At 46.7% G+C, this 20,057-nt stretch overlaps 1 protein-coding gene across 2 annotated transcripts in view; it reads right to left on the reverse strand.

The window, feature by feature from the left end:
• The window catches only part of KIF16B (kinesin family member 16B), a 134,408-nt gene extending 126,723 nt beyond the window's left edge, over positions 1 to 7,685 (reverse strand). The window contains exon 1 of one of the 2 annotated variants that reach the window (XM_056856650.1): positions 7,639 to 7,680. Coding sequence is in view for 1 of the 2 variants with exons in the window: in XM_056856649.1 (XP_056712627.1) it covers positions 7,639 to 7,685 (47 nt within the window). In the remaining variant the exon portion in view is untranslated. Of the gene's footprint in view, positions 1 to 7,638 lie in introns of both variants that reach the window. The other variant, XM_056856649.1, reaches the window with a different exon arrangement.
• Between the last annotated feature and the right edge of the window lie 12,372 nt (positions 7,686 to 20,057).

The raw sequence follows: 20,057 nt of genomic DNA on the forward strand, positions 1-20,057 counted from the left end.
TTGTTTGTTTGCTTATTTAATTTGTACCCCTCCCTGACCAAGTCGGGCTCGGGCCGACTCACAACAATTCTAACCATAGACAAAATTACAATTAAAACCCCCAGTAACTATTAAAATTGCGTTCCATCACTTAAAACCATCCATCCTTAAAACATTGGTTCCCAACCTTTTTTTGACCAGGGACCACTAGGACTTTTTTGTTCGGTGCAGGGACCCCAAGGTTCAAAATAAAAATTCAGAGAATTTGAAAATAAACTTTAATCATAACTGTTAGTTAAACATTAAATTTAGAATATTTGAATATATATTTTAAAATAGAGAACTTTAATTGAAAATATTAATTTATTATGGGTTTATAACTTTGTTTCGCGGACCTTAATTTCGTTCTCGCGGACCCCCAGGGGTCCACGGACCCCCGGTTGGGAACCAGTGCCTTAAAACAACCCAATAACGGGGGCGCTAACAGAGGGGAGGAGGAAAGGAAGGTTAGCAGATAATCTGCTAAGAAAGCAGAGATTTAGAATAACAACGTATAACATAAACCGAAACAAAAGGGGAGGTGGGAGGCCAGCTAGATGGAAACCATTGCTGCCCCTCAACCATAGGCCTGGCAGAACATCTCAGGCTTACAGGCCCTGCGAAACTATATCAAGCCTCGCAGAGCCCGGGTCTCACTACGGAGGGACTTCCACCAGACCGGGGCCAAAGCCGAAAAGGCTCTGCCTCTGTCTGAGGACAGCCGGACACTCTTTGGACAAACCAAACCATGGTGGCAGACCCCAGTCTGAAAGACCCTCAGCTAATAGGGTGGCTCTTGCATCAGATAATCACGCTAACCACTGCAGTCGTCTTCAGACGACTTCCTTTGAGAGCCCTCGCCATCCGAAGCAACATGAGGAAGGGCCTTCTCGGCCGTGGCCCCAAAATTATGGAATTCCCTTCCCAAGAAGACCTGTCTGGCTCCATGGTCTTCCGCCAGTGGACGAAGACTTCTCTGTTTGGTTTGGTTCCCTCGCCATCCCTCCTTCCTGTTTATGTCTTTGGTTTCCTGAGCACGTTGTTGAACTGTGGTTTTCAATTGCTGTTTGATATGTACTTTAAAAGGGGGTTTGGATTGTTCCGATCGTTCACCACCTTGAGGACCCGCAGTCGGGTGGAAAGGCGGGATAAAAAATATTTTAAATAAATAAGCAAACCACCAACCAAGAGTTGTGTAAGTCAACCACGGTTCCACACTATGTCTGAACTAAGCCACAGACGCACGAGAGCGTGGTTACACATGATGTTTAGCTTTAGGAGCATACTTTTCTGTCTTAGTAAAAAAAAAAAAAAAACCCAAAAGGGATCATGTTATTGACTGTAAGGACGCTTTGACGTGGATTGCTGGCCCCTCTCTTCCCGGTCTCACTTCGCTGCTTCCAGCAATGGTAATTTACTTCCTTTTCTTTGAGCAAAGGGAGTTAAAGAACGAAGATGAAAAGCCAACCGTGCACCTTGATGACGTTACTACATTCCCAGGCTTAGATCCTCCTGAAATAAGGCTCGTTCCCGGCTTCGGTCATACGCCTCCTCCTTTTTCCTTTTAATAAAACCCATACATTAAAAACAAATAAATGGTAAGGAGGCAGAGAATTGGGGGAGCTCAAACGTTAAAACGGTTGCATCAAAATAGCATGGAATACACAGAAATAAATGATATGAACAGAAAAGACATAGACTCCTACTCAGGCCACAGGATCACTTCTCAGGAAAGACAAGATAGCACAAAAACTATTTCAGGGGTCCCAAACAGGGCCCACCGACATTTTGCCTGGTGCACGCCAAGGGTTTTCAGAAAGTGGGTGGGCTGTTGGCTCCGCCTCCCATGGTAGCCATTTTGTGGCTGGCTCCACCTCTCACGGCGGCCATTTTGTGGTTGCCCCCACCACCTTGTGTCGGAATTGCAAAGGTGTCCACAGGCTCAACAAGGCTGGGGACCCCTGAACTATTATGACTCTAAGGGGAAGCATCCCAGCCAAAAGTGGTCTGCCCGGGGCGGGGCGGGGAAGAGATTTTGGCCCATATATTTAATATACTCCAGTTTAAGAATAATCCTAACAAGGCTACTAACTCCCCAACAATGGGGAAGTATAAAATCCAGCAACATCATGGATGACTTTGGGTAAGAAAACTCCCCCTTCACACACACAATACTGACAACTGGGCAAGTCTGCCAAAACATCAGCTTCGAATAAGCATATAATTTAAATTGTGCAACTCCCTGCCCCAGGATGTGGTGATGGTGGCCAACTTGGAAGGCTTTAAGAGGGGAGTGGACATGTTCATGGAGGAGAGGGCTATCCACGGCTATTAGTCAAAATGGATGCAAGTCAAGATGCATACCTATTCTCTCCAGGATCAGAGGAGCATGCCTACTATATGAGGTGCTGTGGAGCACAGGCAGGACAATGCTGCTGCAGTAGTCTTGTTTGTGGGCTTCCTAGAGGCACCTGGTTGGCCATTGTGAACAGACTGCTGGACTTGATGGACCTTGATCTGATCCAGCATGGCCTTTCTTGTGTTCTTATATGTTTGTAATTCAGTTCCATATCCTTTGGAGAAGGGACGAGTAGCAGAAATTGTACTTGATAGTGTACCTGCGTAGCCAGTTTGGCCAGTCCTAATTTGAAACTCAAGGAGGGAGGGAGGGAATTTTACAATGGAGCATTCATTTCCGAGGTTGTCTTTCGTACAACCCCTTTGTACCGTCTAACCTCGACGCATGGAAATTAATTAACCCAGATGTATCAACAGACCTGCCATCATGAACCAAGCCAGAACATCTTGGGGCCACATCCCTTAAACATGAAGTTAAAGTGGAGAACGAGGGAGAACATGTGCATCCTCCCAGACAGGAAATATTTAAGTTATACCAGGATGAAGTCAGTTAGGGGGAGACAATCCAAATCTTTTGCAAGCCGTAACAAAACAAAACAAAATTGATGTTGCCAGAGGGTAGGAGCCTTCACATTGTGGAAGAACATCTGCTTTGCATGCAAAAGATCCCAGGTTCAATCCCCTGCATCCCCAGTTAAAAGAACCAAGAAGCAGACGGTGTGAAAGACCTCCACTTGAGACCCTGGAGAGCTATTGCCAGTCTGAGTAGACAATACCAGCCTTGATAGGCTAACAACCTGACTCAGGATCCTCTCAGAACTGCCAAAGTATCACCAATGAAGGATAAGCGCGGGTTTCCATTCTCTCTGCCGGGAGAAGGCACACTGATAAAGCGGAAGAAGCCGGCTTCCTCGGCTGTAAGGGGAAAAGCAGCTGCCAGTTCCACGGTGACATTTGCCCAACAGGGCAGCAGAATCAGCAGGGCTTGGGTTCTCTTGACGCTCCTCTTTCTCCAGAAAGAGAAGGCAGGGTCCGGCCAGTTGGCAAGTTCTCTTTCGAGCAGAACCCACTGTAGGCCGTCTAAGCGTGGGTTGTTTCTGTTGGATATGCTGCTCTCTGGATGCAGTCAAATTCTCAAATCACTCTGCACAGGGGCCTGAAACTGACCAACATGCATTGTGAAACTGACCAAATAAGCAGCTGCATAGATCGTTTGTGATTATTTCAGCATTATTGCCAATTGCAAAAAAAAAAAAAATTTTAGATCAGGCTGAGGTCTGAAACTGACCAACCCTCGCTGTGAAACTGACCAATAAGCAGCCACATAGTATTCCAGCTTCAAGGAGAGGGGGAAGGACAAGTGTGAGAGAGAAGCGAGTATGGGCGTGGGGAGAAAACTCCGAATTGACAAGTATGCACAGGTTCAGTTTTCAATTTGGGATCGAGGCGGACATTAAGCTTGGGGTAAAACGACATCCACAAAATGTGAGGGGAGAGCATTTTGTAAAGGTCGGAAAATACATGCATAATGAAAACAAAGCCCCAAAATACTTGAGGCTTGACGGGCGACAGAAACAACCCGTGCATAAAAGGCCTAAATCAGAGCATATGGACCTGCCCCACATCTTGCCAGAACTGAGCATCCCAAACACGGTCCTCAGAGTGGAAGGTCTTGACTCTGGATAGGGTCAATTGCTTAGCAGCTTCGCTCACGATGTGGGAAAAGAACGGTACTCCCACCCATTCCCGAGCTAAGCTGTGTCTCGAACAGGACTCTACCGGGGAAGGTCACCTGCTGAACTTATTCCCAGCCTAGTTGGAGGAGGAGGAGGAGAAGAAGAGGAAGAAGAGTTGGTTTTTATATGCCGACTTTCTCTACCACTTAAGGAAGCATCAAACTGGCTTACAGCCTCCTTCCCTTCCTCTCCTCACAACAGGCACCCTGTGAGGTAGGTGGGGCTGACAGAGTTCAGAGAGGACTGAGACTGGCCCAAGGTTACCCGACTGGCTTCATTGGTAGGAGTGGGGAACCAACCCGGTTCACCAGATTAGCCTCCGCCGCACCTGTGGAGGAGTGGGGAATCAAACCCAGTTCTCCAGATCAGAGTCCACCGCTGCAAACCACCGCTCTTAACCACTACACCACGCCGGCTCTCAGAGCTCACAGAGGACGCTGTGTAAGAGTTCTCCCACATGGTCGCCTGGAAGCAATTCCGACTCGCTCCTGGAGACTAAGAAAATGCTTCTTACCAAGCCTGGAACAAGTCCAGACTCCAATACAGATTGGTTTTACGGCTGGGCACAAGTTAACCTTTGCCCTGTAGTGTAGGGGTGTCAGACATATCGGCCCAAGGACCAGATCCGGCCCCTTGAGAGCTCTTATCTGGCCAGCAAGTCAGCTGAGGCAGTCACCTGGCCCTCCCCACTCTTTTTTTATTTATTTTTTCTTCATTTAATATATCTACAAAAAACAATATTATAATAATAATAAAGAAAAGAACAAATATTATTTTAGTTTAACAATCAAATAAAATGACCTCCCCCTCTCCCTCGTCCGTCTAAAATTAAATTGTATAATCTTTTGCTAACAGGACTAATCCCAATATTATTTTAATTTGTCTGTTCTTGTCATGTCCAACATTATGAAATCAATACCTAATATAAAAGTTATCACAAGATATGAATAAGGGATTAGATCAATGAGTATCCTTTAAATGGTCCCGGTAAAAAGTAATTTTCACAATGCATTCTCCAAGCCTCCCATTCCCCCCAAAATTGTTCATTATCATTCTGATTTATCAAAGCTGTAAGTTTCGCCATCTCAGCCAATTCCAGCATCTTTTTTATCCAGTCTTTTTTATTTGGTATCTCAACTGTCTTCCATTTAGCTGCATATAACAATCGAGCAGCTGTGGTGGCATAAATCAAAAAGTTTCTATGAGTAAAAATAGTGTCCGGTCCGACCCTCCCCACTCTTGATCTGGGCTGGCGAGGCATGGCCCGGCCCGACCAAGGGACATATATGTTGTATCTGGCCCTCGTAACAATGGGGTTCGACACCCCTGCTGTAAAGTCATGGTGGTCTCATTGACCCCGTCTTGCCACGCATTGCCCACAGCTGGCTGCCTTTGCTGCTGCCATAAGCTTGTGGCCAGTTTAGGGTTACCAACTCTGGCTTTGGAAAGTCTTGGAGATTTGGGGATGGAGCCTGGAGAGTATGAGGAGTGGAGTGACCTCCGTGGGGTATAATGCCATAGAGTCCAGCCTCAAAAGCAGCCATTTTCTCCAAGGGGGCCGATCTCTGTAGTCTGGGGATCACTGTAATTCCTGGAGAGCTCCAGGACTCACCTGGAGGTTGGCAACCCTCGGTCAGTCTTAAAGCGGCTACTCTGGGACAAATGAACAGCATCCAACCCACAGGAGAGGTCTAAGCAGGCCAAGAGTAAAATGAAACAGGAGCCCAGCAGCACTCAAATTTATGGCAGCATAAGAGCCCCGTGGTGCAGAGTGGTATGCTGCAGTCTTGCAGTCCAAGCTCTGCTCCCAACCTGAGTTCGATCCCAACGGGAGTCAGTTTCAGGCAGCCGGCTCAAGGTTGACCCAGCCCTCCATCCTTCCGAGGTCTGTAAAATGAATGCCAACTTGCTGGGGGTAAAGCCTGGGGAAGGCCATGGCAAACTGACCCCGAAACAAAGTCTGCCTCGTAAACGTCATGATGTGACGCCATCCTGTGGGTCAGTAATGACCTGGTGCTTGCACGGGGAGGGGGCTACCCTTAAGCTCTCATGAGCCAGAGCTCACAGGTCTGATGGTCCTTAAGCTGTCAGGAGGTTAATCCATATTTTATATGACCGCTTTTAAAATAAACTTCACCCTGACGTGTTTTAAGTGCCACCGGACTCGTGTTCAGTTTTGCTACAACCGACTAACACACCCTTCTGGTAAAGAGCGAACATCACAAATTATTTCCGTGAAGTTGATAACTGCATATTTAGTCTACGGCTTTGTTTAAAAGTGCATTTCCTTGATGGGCAGAGAGCACACATTTTTACCTCCTGAACACAGCAGACGCACGCTTAGGTTGCACCAATTCTAGCTCTAGAGTTCGCCGGACTTTACAAAGTCAGGTTTTATAAAGCACACTGACAAAGGCAGGTCTTTTCATGTCGGTATTAACTCTGCAGGAAGCGCCAGGGAAGCAGGTGCGCTTCTCCTGTGCAGGGAGGAAAACAACACACCCCATTCCCACACGGATGTGAAAGGCGCCGCTTCCTTTTGCAAAGGGTTGCCATCTCCAGGTTGAGAAATCCCTGGAGATTGTAGGAGGGGAGCCTGGAGAGCATGGGGGGTTTGAACCTGGGGGGGGGGGTATAATGCCATAGAGTCCACCCTCTACAGCTGCCATTTTCTCCAGGGGGACTGATCTCTGCAGTCTGGAGATGCGCTGCAATTCCAGGGGATCCCCAGGTCCCAACTGGAGGCTTCTGGCATCCCTACAGCTCACCCTCCAAAGATGCCATTTCCTCCAGGGGAAACAGATTTCTGCAATCTGACTATCAGCGGGAATAAGTGGGAGATCTCCAGGCCCTACCTGGAGGATGGCAACCCGACTTGGTACCTGCTGGCTTCTGCATGGCTTTTGCCTCTCCAGCACCCCGCTAAACTCGAAGGGCCAAGAAGCCCAGCTGACAGAGTTGCCAACCTCCAGGTGGTATAGGTAAACCAAAATTAGCGTGCTGAGGGTGGTTAGCAAACTAAAGAAAACCACCAGTTTTCTTATGTGTTTATTGCAGCATAAAGAGTTGCTGTTTTGTTTATTACTTGCAGCTGTTGCTGTTCTTTAGTTTGCCAACCTCCAGGTGGTGGCTGGAGATCTGCTAGGACAACTGATCTTCAGGCAACAGCGATCAGTTGCCCTGGAGAAAAGGGCCCCTTTGCAAGGTGGGCTCTACGGCACTGAAGACCCTTCCCCCCCCAACCCCCGCCCTCATCTGGCTCCACCCCCTCCCCAAATCTCCAGGTATTCCCTGGCAACCAGCTGAGCCAACTCTAGTAGCGCACGGGGTTGGGGGGGGGGGAGAAGAGGAAGAACCCGCATTCTGCACGTCTGAATGAGCGAAGCTGGAAGACGCGTGTCGTCCGGGAGGGGCGTGGGGAAACCGCCCCGCCCGAGTAGGGAAGGAAGAGAGAGTTGGTGCAGGAGGGGGAGGAGGGGAGGAGGGGGAGGAGGGGGAGGAGGGGGACAGGTGTCCTGGGTCTCACCTGCGGTCCACAGGCCGGACTCTGACCGCCACCTTCACCGAGGCCATGCCGGCAGCCCACCCCCCTCTCCCGGCTCCGGCCTCCTGCTCCCCGCGGGCCTGGGGCCGCTCCGGCCGCCTTGCAAGCTCGGCCCCTCCTGCAAGGCAATGCAATGCAAATGCAATGCAAAAGGCAATGCAATGCAAGGCAAGAGCCCAGCAAGCCTGCCCGGGACTCTTGGAAGGGTGCGGCCGAGGGACAAACAGCTGCCGAGCGCGTTGCTGCAGCGCTGCTGCCCGGGCCGGGCGTGCAAGCCAGGACAGGCGTGCAAGCCTGTGGGGCGCCCCCCACCCCGGGCTTCTGCATTTTGCACGCGGGGGCTTTTGCACCGGGGGCTTTTGCACGGGCTCCGCCCCTCGTGGCGGGGAAAAGCCGGCGGCGCTTGCAAAGCAGCGTGCAGGGTTGCCAACCTCCAGGGAGTGAGAAATCTCAACGAACAGACACTTATGCTGGTCAAAACTATTCTATTTAAAAAAAAATTATGCTATTCACATGTACATACTGGGCAAGAGTCCAGGAGCACCTTAAAGACGAACAAAAATATTTTCTGGCAGGGTGTGAGCTTGCGTGAGCCACAGCTCACTTCTTCAGATACAGCTAGAATCTCCACACCCATCTCTCCCCTGGACATCACAGACTCTTCTGCAGACCACACCTCATCCCATCACGCCTGCTATTCACATTGACATACTGTTAACATTTACATACTAATGCTTGTCTGAATTCGCTCTCCTCTACTTAAAGACAGAGGGATTCACGTTCTAGCTTGTATCTGAAGAAGTGAGCTGTGGCTCACGAAAGCTCACACCCTGCCAGAAAATATTTTTGTTAGACTTTAAGGTGCTACTGGACTCTGGCCCTTTTCGACTACTGCAGACAGACTAACCCGGCTACCCACTGTGATAAAAACTAAGTTCAAGCAACAACAGGACATGGTACCACGTCCCGAGGAAGAAACCTAGTGGTGTTTTTTGTAATAGAAATTGAAAGGAAGCTTACCACTTCTTCGCTATTATTTCTGTGTGTGTTAAGTGCCGTCAAGTCGCTTCCAACTCATGGCGATGCAATGAATGAAAGTCCTCCAAAATGTCCTATCTTTGACAGCCTTGCTCAGGTCTTGCAAATTGAGGGCCGTGGCTTCCTTTATTGAGTCAATCCATCTCTTGTTGGGTCTTCCTCTTTTCCTGCTGCCCTCAACTTTTCCTAGCATGACGGTCTTTTCCAGTGACTCTTGTCGCCTCATGACGTGACCAAAATACAACAGCCTCAGTTTAGTCATTTTAGCTTCTAGGGTCAGTTCAGGCTTGGTTTGATCTAGAACCCACTGATTTGTCTTTTTGGCAGTCCACGGTATCCGTAACCCTCTCCTCCAACACCACGTTTCAAAGGAATTATTTCTATTTACCTGTTATTCAGTTTGTGCAAATTATTGTGCTTTTGTATGGTTTCCTTCATGAATATATAGTTGTGTTAAAATACCATCATTAGTAAATATCGTTAGACTATGAGCCTGTGTGCTGTTGTTTCTTGAACCTCCAGGTAGCGGCTAGAGATCTCCCACTATTACAACTGATCTCCCGGCGACAGAGATCATTTGCCCTGGGGAAAACGGCCACTGTGGCAATTGGACTCTATGGCATTGAAGCCCCTCCCCTCCCCAAACCCTGCCTTCCTTAGGCTCACCCCCCAAAATCTCCAGGTATTCCCCAACCCGGAGCTGGCAACCCTAGCTGAGAACGAGGCATGTGCTGTTGGTGGTTCCAACAAGAGGGCAAGCAGGAATTATTTGGAAAAGGAAACGGGAAAATGCAAACATCTCTTCCTGCGCCTGCCTCACTTTTTATTTTAATTTTTGACTATTCAGGCGTTAGTTTTGATTTGGGAAGGGGGATCTGATGGCTACAAATGAACGCAGTTGGGGGGCGTCCCAAATAGGACCTGCTTAGGGTTTCCGACCTCCAGGTGGGACCTGGAGATCCCTTGGAATTGCAACTGGTCTCCAGACAACCAAGATCATTTACCCTGGTGGACCCTATGGCGTTATGCCCCACTGATGCCCATCTCCCCTCCCCAGGCTCCACCCCCAAATCTCCAGGGATTTTACCACCAGGACACAACCTGGAGTGGGGGTGTGGAGGGCACAAAGCCAGGTACAGCTGATCCACACCACAGAAAGGGAAAGGCACAAAACCTCCCCCAAAATCTCACTCCACCAACTCGACTTCTGGTTTCAATGCATTTATTCTCTTCAACATTCAGTATTTCAGAATTAGGGTTGCCAGCCTCCAGGTGGTGGCTGGAGATCTCCCGCTATTACAGCTGATCTCCAGCCAACAGAGATCGGTTGGCTGGGAGAAAATGGCTGTTTTGGAATGTGGGCTCTGGCATTATAGCCCCATTGAAGTCCCTCCCCTCCCCAAATCCCACCCTCCTCATTCTCCACCCCCAAAATCTCCAAGTATTTCCCAACCTGGAGCTGGCAACTTGAAGTGCTTGCTGGTGTAAATGGCAAAGCCAGAACGTCTGAAGCCTAGGGTTGCCAACTCCTGGTTCGGGAAATTCCTGGAGATTTTGGAGCGGACCCTGGGAAAGATAGTGTTTGCCAAGGGGCAAGATCTCATTGAGGATGTGATGCCATAGAGCCCCCTCCCTAGGGAAGAAAAGGATGCTTTACCTTCATACTATGTTATCAGATAAGAATCAGGAGATGACTTTCAAAGGTGGCAAAATGTGCCTGGCTGGTCTTAAAATATCACAAACTCTCAGTCCAGATTGGTTCGGGAAGGATCTTAAGCAGTTTTTGTTATATATCTTCTTTTACTCATTTTCATTTGTTTTAGTATTATTTTATTCTATATTTTAGTGGTGATGAATGATTATCAATCATATAGAGAAGAAGAAGAGTTGGTTTTTACATGACGACTTTCTCTGCCACTTAAGGGAGAATCAAACCGGCTTACAATCGCCTTCCCCTCCCCACAACAGACGCCCTGTGAGGTCGGTGGGGCTGAGAGAGCTGTGACTAGCCCAAGGTCACCCAGCTGGCCTCATGTGTAGGAGTGGGGAAACAAATCCAGTTCGCAAGATTAGAGTCAGCCACTCATGTGGATGAGCGGGGAATCGAACCCGGTTCTCCAGATTAGAGTCCACCGCTCCTAAGGTCTACACCATGCCATGCTGGCACAAGGAACCAGCTGTGGGCAGAACTGGCACACTCAATGAATAAAAAGACACATCAAAAAGCGATTCCCCTTAACCAGCTGCCGTAGACCAGGCCTTGGTCCCCAAGCACCATTCTGAGCTAGCGGTTTGAGGGTGTACTTTTCCAATTTCCTCCAGACACCTGAACTGCTATCTTTCTAGGAAGACTGGTCTCGGTTTCACGAGAGACCAGCAAGGAGCTCTCATTCAGCAGCGGCTTTGAAGACGGTGTCTCCTGATCCCGTGATAGACGACTTCCACTACAAAGCTATCCTTGGCCATTTATTCATGGAAGGTTTTGCATTGGATTTGCCACTCTCTGGATGCACCCTTTCCCCATCCGAATTCCCAAAACTGCATGGGGGCTTATTGTTGAGTTTTGAGAATATCGATGGGGGGGGGGGAAGTGCATCTAAAGAGCGGTAAATCCAAGGCACAACCTCCCGTGCATAAATGGCACTTTGCCTTTGATCTCCTAGGAACCTTTTGAAGAAGAAAACCGCGGATCAGCCCATCGGCTGATCTGTTCTGTGTCTCAGCAGCATCATAGGCGAGCTGCATGTGACCGGTTAAATCTCTCTTGATCTGTGTGGTCCTAGTAAGCTGATTTTTCATTTCCTTCTAAGGTTGATAACAGTATTCGTGCTATCACCAGTAGGTCTTTTGCTTACCTTCACAGCTAGAACGATGATTTATTTTTGCTCTGCGTTTATGCTTTGGTCGACTGTGCCTTGTAATATGCAGAATATTGACCGTCAGCAATGTTTTTTTAGCTAATGACCCATTAGACGCAACACTGTTTTCCGGTGCAACGTGCATTTGTGCTCGATCTTTAAGAGCCAGCGTGGTGTACTGGGTAAGAGCGGTGGTTTGGAGCGGTGGACTCTGATCTGGAGAACCAGGTTCGATTCCCCACTCCTCCACATGAGCGGCGGAGGCTAATCTGGTGAACCGGGTTGGTTTCCCCACTCCTCCACACGAAGCCAGCTGGGTGATCTTGGGCTAGTCACGGCTCTCCTAGAGCTCTCTCAGCCCCACCTCCCTCACAGGTTGTCTGTTGTGGGGAGAGGAAGGGAAGGTGATTGTAAGCTGGTTTGATTCTTGGCAAAGTTGGCATGTAAAAGTGGCAAAGTTGGCATGTAAAAACCAACTCTTCTTCTTCTTCTTCTTCTCTTAATCTTCGTTTTGCTGAAACACCAGTTGCTCTCGCAAGTATGGTGCCGTACCCCACAAATAATTATACACCAGCAGACATGTCACAATGATTCCTCTTTTTTCCCGGTAGTAGTAGATGACTGAGTATAGGGTATGATTACCTCTTTTTGGCAGAATGAGCTGAGGGGATTGAAAAAGAAGCTTTCCTGAGAGTCCCAGATGTTGTTAGGGGGAGGGTGTGTGTGAAGGATCTTGCTTACGTCTTGGTTTGAAGGTACTCTGCTTTGGGGAAGGGGTCAGGTTTAATTAATGCCCGTGCAATTTTAGTACAGGTTATTGTTTGTACAGCACCACAGCAATGACTACATTCCCTCACATTTTGCCAAGAATGGTGTCATTTGTAGAATGGCCACCCCCTATCTCCCCAAAACAAGGTTTCTATCTAGAACACTGGTTCCCAACCAGGGGTCCGCGGACCCCCAGGGGTCCGCGAGAACTAAATTAAGGTCCTCGAAACAAAGTTATAAACGCATAATAAATTAATATTTTCAATTAAAAGTTCTCTATTATAAAAATATATATTCAAATATTATTCTAAGTTTAATGTTTAACTAACAGTTATGATTACAGTTTATTTTCAAATTCTCGGAATTTTTATTTTGAACCTTGGGGTCCCTGCACCGAACAAAAAAGTCCTAGTGGTCCCTGGCCAAAAAAAGGTTGGGAACCACTGATCTAGAAGAAGAAGAGTTGGTTTTTATAAGCCAACTTTCTCTACCACTTAAGGGAGACTCAAATCGGCTTACAATCACCTTCCCCTCCCCACAACAGACACCCTGTGTAGGTGGGGCTGAGAGAGCTGTGACTAGCTCAAGGCCACCCAGCTGGCTTCATGTGGAGGAGCAGGGAAACAAATCCAGTTCACCAGATTAGCCTCCACCGCTCATGTGGAGGAGTGGGGAAGCAAACCCGGTTCTCCAGATCAGACTCCACCTTGGCTCCTACCTTGGCTTTTCTCAAATCTCTCTATCCTTACCCAAAGGGAGAACTGATTAGGAGGGATCAAGAAATATTATGAATGGTGCTTAAATGAGAGTTCACATCCATCAAGAGTACGAGACTCTCAGCAGCTGCTTGTGAGAAATGTATACGCAGGCTGCAAATTGGCGGCAGGCCATGGAAACGCACTGGGTGCAGAGGCTGTAAGATTTACTAGCTAATAAATATCGAGCATCTGCGAGAGTCGCCCAGGCCTTCTTGAGGATCCATATGGTCCGGAGATAATTCACTTTCCGCCCTGAACTCCCCTCCCTAAACTTGACCTCTTTCTGCTGAAAGTTCTTAGCAAAGACATCTGCTGTTCTTGGTTGCGTGATTCATTTGTTGGTGACTTTGAGCATCAAACAGGTGAGGAGTGGGATGAAGACCGAAATTTCAGAACTCAGACTTTGAGGTAGGGTTGCCAGGACCCTCTTCGCCACTGGCAGGAGGTTTTGGGGCGAAGCCTGAGGAGGGCAGGGTTTGGGGAGGGACTTCAATGCCATAGAGTCCAATGGCCAAAGCAGCCATTTGCTCCAGGTGAACTGATCTCTATCGGCTGAAGATCAGTTGCAATAGCTGGAGATCTCCAGCTACTACCTGGAGGCTAGCATAGCAAAAAAGAACTAGCACGACTCAATTAAGAAATTGAACAATTCATTAAAGTGCTATAAATGAAACCACCACAAGTGTGCAATACATACAATATAAACACTATAAACAAAGAAATATTAGGAACAAATGGAAAAAGTCCAAAGTCCAAAGGTCTTATCCTATTCCATCATCTTCCATCATCTGATCCAAACATAGGCACAAAGTCCACATAAGTCCAAAAGTTGTATCAAGACAACGGAGGGAGGAAACGCTATTCCGGATATCTTAGCGCTTTCACCTGCACTACCTGGAGGCTGGCAACCCTACTTTGAGGGAATATTTTGACGTTGACTTTTCTACGCATTTTAGAGGAAGCCCAAATGGGACAGTGCTTAAGTGGCTGGAGATTAGGGTTGCCAGGTCTCTCTCGGCCACCGGCGGGAGGTTTTTGGGGCAGAGCCTGAGGAGGGCTGGGTTTGGGGAGGGACTTCAATGCCATGGAGTCCAATGGCCAAAGTGGCCATTTTCTCCGGGTGAACTGATCTCTATCGGCTGGAGATCAGTTGTAATAGCTGGAGATCTCCAGCTAGTACCTGGAGGTTGGCAACCCTACTGCAGATCAAGAATTCTAAGAATGCTTTCTAGCTGACCTAGGTTCCCTACCAGCACTGCTGGAGGTTGGCAACCCTAGGTCCCATTGTGCACCCTGACACCAGCACCATTTCAAATCTGCATACCTGATCAGCATTTCACACAAGGATGCTGGCAAAACAAAGACGGGGGGGAGTATCCAATGTTTAGGGTTCCTAGGTCGCTCTTTACCACCGGTGGGAGGTTTTTGGGGTGGAGCCTGAGGAGGGCATGGTTTGGGGAGGGATTTCAATGCCATAAAGTCCATTGTCCAAAGCAGCTATTTTCTCCAGGGGAACTGATCTCTACCGGCTGGAGATCAGTTGTAATAGTGGGAGATCTCCAGCTAGTACCTGGAGGTTAACAACAGCATAAGGCCAATGGAACACTTATTTAAAATTGCCATCCGCTTGCAATATGTGGCTACATGCCTTGGTCTTAGAACATATGTTCTGAAGCCTATGCGTAGATCATTGCGGGATTGCCGGAATTGAAAAAGCTGGCGCAAAATAGGATTTACTACCGGAAACCTATTTTTTACCCTTGGCATCCTTGGACTTTGGATTATTCAACAGGAACTTGTTTCCGTTGTAATTGTATTGAGACTGTGAATTGTACATATTTTGGAATATATTGGTGTTGGTTAACTTCTGAGTATGCTTTGGAATTATTTGCCATAAGTGCCTTGTTTTGTCTTTAGCTAACTTCCTATTTTAGGCACTAGCTCTTTGTTTTGATTTCCCTAACCGATCATGGCTACATGGTCTGAAACTTTTGCCTACTCGGCAGCAGACCACGATAGAATTATTAGCAAACCAGTCGTCATTGCAGGATAAAATTTCACCACAAACAGACGCCTTTGAACAACTGGTTAATGTATCCAAAAAAACGATTCGATGTGAAATGCATTCGGCATCATTGGCCGATTATTTAAAACATAAAATGATTCCCATGGGGTTTACGGATGAACAAAGCCCCCACCTTATTTAGAAATGATGAAAAAAATTTTAAAAGGTGAATTGCAATTTTAAATAAGTACCTGGAGGTTGGCAACCCTACCAATGTTATTTCCTTCCATGCCAAGACAAGGTTCAACTGCCGATATCCACGCATTCAGCCTCAATTAAAGGAAAGGACATTTTTCTCCAGGCCAGTTGGTAACTCCAGCCCACAGCCAGGGCCTTTTTTTGTGGTGGCACCTCAGCTGTAGCCTGCCTCCCTCTAGTGTTTTATCTGACCACCAGCTGCTTTAAGTTTCAAGTGAGGGTTTTCTTTCTTTTCTTTTTTTGCTGAATGTTGTGACATTGCATTCTCCTGTTTATACTGATGTTATGCTTAAGAACATGAGAAAGGCCCTGCTGGATCAGATGAACTGGGTTGGTTCCCCCACACCTCCACATGAAGCCAGATAGGTGACGTCAGGACATAAGAACATAAGAAAACCCATGTTGGATCAGACCAAGGCCCATCAAGTCCAGCAGTCGGTCCACACAGTGGCCAACCAGGTGCCTCCAGGAAGCCCCCAAACAAGACGACTGCCCTTATTCACACAACTTTCCACCACTACTTAATATTAGCTGGTTATTCTTCACCCTGACCTGGATGCCTCAGGCTAGCTCTGATCTTATTAGATCTCAGAAGCTAAGCGGGGTCAGCCATGGGAGACCACCAAGGAAGTCCAGGGTTGCCACACACAGGCAGGCAATGGCAAACCACCTCTGTATGTCTTCTGCCCTGACCTAGATGGTGCAGGCTAGCCCAATCTTGACAAATCTCAGAAGCTAAGCAGGGTCAGCCCCGGTTAGTACTTGGAGGGGAGACCACCGAGGAAGTCCAGGGTTGCTATGCAGAGAAGGGCAGTGGCCCAAAACCGCTGAACGTCTCTTGCCTTGAAAGAAGAAGAGTTGGTTTTTATATGCTGACTTTCTCTACCACTTAAGGAAGAATCAAATCAGCTTACAATCTCCTTACCTTCCCCTCCCCACAACAGAAACCCTCTGAGGTAGGTGGGGTTGAAAGAGCTCTAACAGAGCTGTAACTTGCCCAAGGTCACCCAGCTGGCTTCATGTGGAGGTGTGGGGAAACCAACCCAGTTCACCAGATTAGCATCCGATGCTCATGTGGAGGAGTGGGGAATCGAACCCGGTTTTCCAGATCAGAGTCCACTGCTCCAAACCACCACTCTTAACCACTACACAACGCTGGCTCCCTATGGGGTTACCATAAGTTGGCTGCAACTTGGCGGCACTTAATTATCGCCTTGACCTGGATGGCCCAGTCTAGCCTCATCTAGCCAGATCTCGGAAGCGAAGCAGGGTCAGCCCTGGTTAGTACTGGGATGGGAAACCACTGAGGAAGTCCAGGGTTGCTACGCAGAGGCAGGCATTGGCAAACTCCCATTGTGTGTCTCTTGCCCCTATTAATGGTAGTTGTAAATTGGCTGTGATTTGACAGCACACACACAATAGTCCATTTCTGGATTATTTTTGTGAGAGCACAGATACCTCCCTTCCTCCTTCGAGAACAAGCTGACAGTTCGTGTTAGACTGTTTATATGTTATGTTTGCAATGTGTGTGTGGGTGAAGTGCTGCCCAGTCGCTTCCAACTCATGAATCAATGCCCTCTGAAATGTCCTATCTTTGGCAGCCTTGCTCAGATCTTGCAAACGGAGGGCCGTGGCTTCCTTTATAGAGTCAATCCATCTCTTGTTGGGTCTTCCTCTTTTCCTGCTGCCTTCAACTTTTCCTAGCTTGACTGTCTTTTCCAGTGACTCCTGTCTTCTCATAATGTGACCAAAATACAACAGCCTCAGTTTAGTCATTTTAGCTTCTAGGGTCAGTTCAGGCTTGATTTGATCTGTAACCCACTGATTTGTTTTTTTGACGGTCCAGGGTATCCATAACTCTCCCCTCCAACACATCTCAAAGAAGTCTACTTTCTTCCTATCAGCTTTCTTCACTGTCCAGCTCTCACACCCATACATAGTAACAGGAAAGACAATGGCATGAATTAACTTGACCTTCGTGGCCAGTGACACATCCTGACACTTAAGGATCTTTTCTAGCTCCTTCCTGGCTGCCCTTCCCAGTCTCAATCTTTTTCTTATTTCTTGGCTGCAGTTTGCATTACAGGGAGCTTAAGAGCAGATACATTGACGAGCAGTCCCAAAACTGAATGATTATTTTATTATTATATATATATATATATATATATATATATATATATGTGTGTGTGTGTGTGTGTGTGTGTGTGTGTGTGTGTGTGTGTAAATAAATATATAAATAAATATATATATAAGTAATAATAAAATATAATTGATACTCTTTTGTATTTTCTTTTTATTATTGTATTTGTTTTTTTTGTTAAAAATTATATATATAATAATGATTATTTTATTATTAGTAATAATAAAATAATCATTACTATATATATATATATATATATCAGTAATAATAAAATATAATTGATACTCTTTTGTATTTTCTTTTTATTATTGTATTTGTTTTTTTCTGTTAAAAATTATATATATAATAATGATTATTTTATTATTAGTAATAATAAAATAATCATTACTATATATATTAGTAATAATAAAATATAATTGATACTCTTTTGTATTTTCTTTTTATTATTGTATTTGTTTTTTTCTGTTAAAAATTATATATATAATGATTATTTTATTATTAGTAATAATAAAATAATCATTACTATATATATATATATATATATATATATATATATATCAGTAATAATAAAATATAATTGATACTCTTGTATTTTCTTTTTATTATTGTATTTGTTTTTTTTCTGTTAAAAATTATATATATAATAATGATTATTTTATTATTAGTAATAATAAAATAATCATTATTATATATATAATTTTTAACAGAAAAAAACAAATACAATAATAAAAAGAAAATACAAAAGAGTATCAATTGTATTTTATTATTACTGATTCCTCCCCGCCCCCATGATGCTTTTGCAGTTTCTTGCCGCTTCCCATTAGCTCATCCGAGCCGAATCCCGGCGTCAATAAATAAAGCCCCGCCCCAACCGGAGCCCCAGAGCATGCGCAATGGTGTTCCCCTTCTCGGCGCGCGACTGAGAGCGTCCCCGCGGCCCATCGATCGTCCTGGGATCGATTCCGCCCCGGCGTGGCCATGGCAACCGCAAGGAGGTTGTCGCGGGGAGACACCCAACGGACGCGGCCCTCCGAGCCGCTTCCGGTTTATGACTGACGGGAGATAGGACGGCCTCTTGCTGGCATCACGGCCAATGGAACCGTTTCATTTCTACCGGAAGTTGAGGCTGTCTCCTGGACGACCAGCGGGAGGGACCGCAGAGGCTAGAGTTTCCGGTTTTTAAAACTTATTCCATAGAGAGACTTGGGGACGCTCTGGTCCTGGCATCTTTGTGGTGAAAGCTCGTATCTCTCTCTCTCTCTCTCGCTGGGTCTCTTAGTGTAAATCCCGGAAGTGGTCAGCCGGAAGCGGAAGGGAGGGAGGCAGATCCAGGGCGCGTGGAGTTCGAGCGGGGGTAGCCGGTGTGTTGGGTCAGTAGGTAAGAGTTGCGGGGGAGGGGGGAGGGGAGAGACCCGGGTACGAATCCCTTCTCTACCTTGCAAGGTCGCTGGGCCAGTCACAGGCTCTCAGCCCGTAGCCTACCTCGCAGGGTTGTTGTGAGGCTACAACAGGAAGGGTACATGGGGCTGTCCCTTTGGTCCTGCCTGATGTATCTGAAAGGGTTGCTGTTGTCAAAAATGGGGGGGGGGGAACCGTGCTTGCCTTGAGCCCTTTGGAGGAAGGATATGATTAAAATGTGTAGGTTGACTGGCACACTGATACGAAAGGAGAAGGAGTAAGAAACAGTCCCTTTCTTTTCCTCCTCCTTCTTATTAAAATGTCTATGAGCTGCCTTTCTACCTTGTGGGACTCAAGGGGGCTTCCGATGTGAATAAAGCCATAATTATTAAAACCTTATGCTTCCAGGCTTAGCTGGATGCTCTAAAACCACCAAGACAATGACACTTTTTGCAGGCTTTTCTTATTGAATACTTAGCATTTTTATTTATTTTTTGTTCTTATGGGAGTCGGGTGCTTTCCTGTATGTTATTTTGTAGCCTGAACAACTATTTGGGTAGGTGGGTATTTTCTCCCCCATGGTATTGAATAGGGAGGCCTGGAAATGTTTTTGCCTGAGGCTCCCTCGTCAGTTCACTTCAGAGGTTTGCAAGGCTTCTGTTAAAACGTGGTCCAACTTTTTGTAACTGCAACTGGTGTTGCGGTGGTGACTTTTTTTAGCTGTCGTTTCCCCCCCTCTCCATGTAACGTGGGTCTTGCTTTGGCATAAAGAGCTGTTGTGATGTGATGGCTAGAGATATGGCACTTGGAGTGGGGAAGCCCTGGATTCCAGTCCCTGCTCTATCATGGTGCATCGGTGACTTTGAGCTGATCACTGTCTTTTACTCTTGACCACTTTTATAAGGTGGTTGTGATCAGTAATCCTCATGTGATCTGTTTTGGGTATTTGTTTACTTCGTTTATATACCTAGCCTTTCTCCATAATGGAGTTCCAAAGCAGCTTACATAATTATCTTCTTCTTTTTATTCTCTATGAGGTAGGACTGACCCAAGGTCAGCCAGCCAGCTGCTGTGGCAGAGTGGGGATTCGAACCAGGGTTTCCCAGATCCTACACTGACACCCCAACTACTACACCACAGTGCCTCTAACCTTAATCAATTGTCTTGTTTTCCAGGGT

Source organism: Euleptes europaea, chromosome 10 (genome assembly GCF_029931775.1).
Source record: "Euleptes europaea isolate rEulEur1 chromosome 10, rEulEur1.hap1, whole genome shotgun sequence".
NCBI lineage: Eukaryota > Metazoa > Chordata > Lepidosauria > Squamata > Sphaerodactylidae > Euleptes > Euleptes europaea.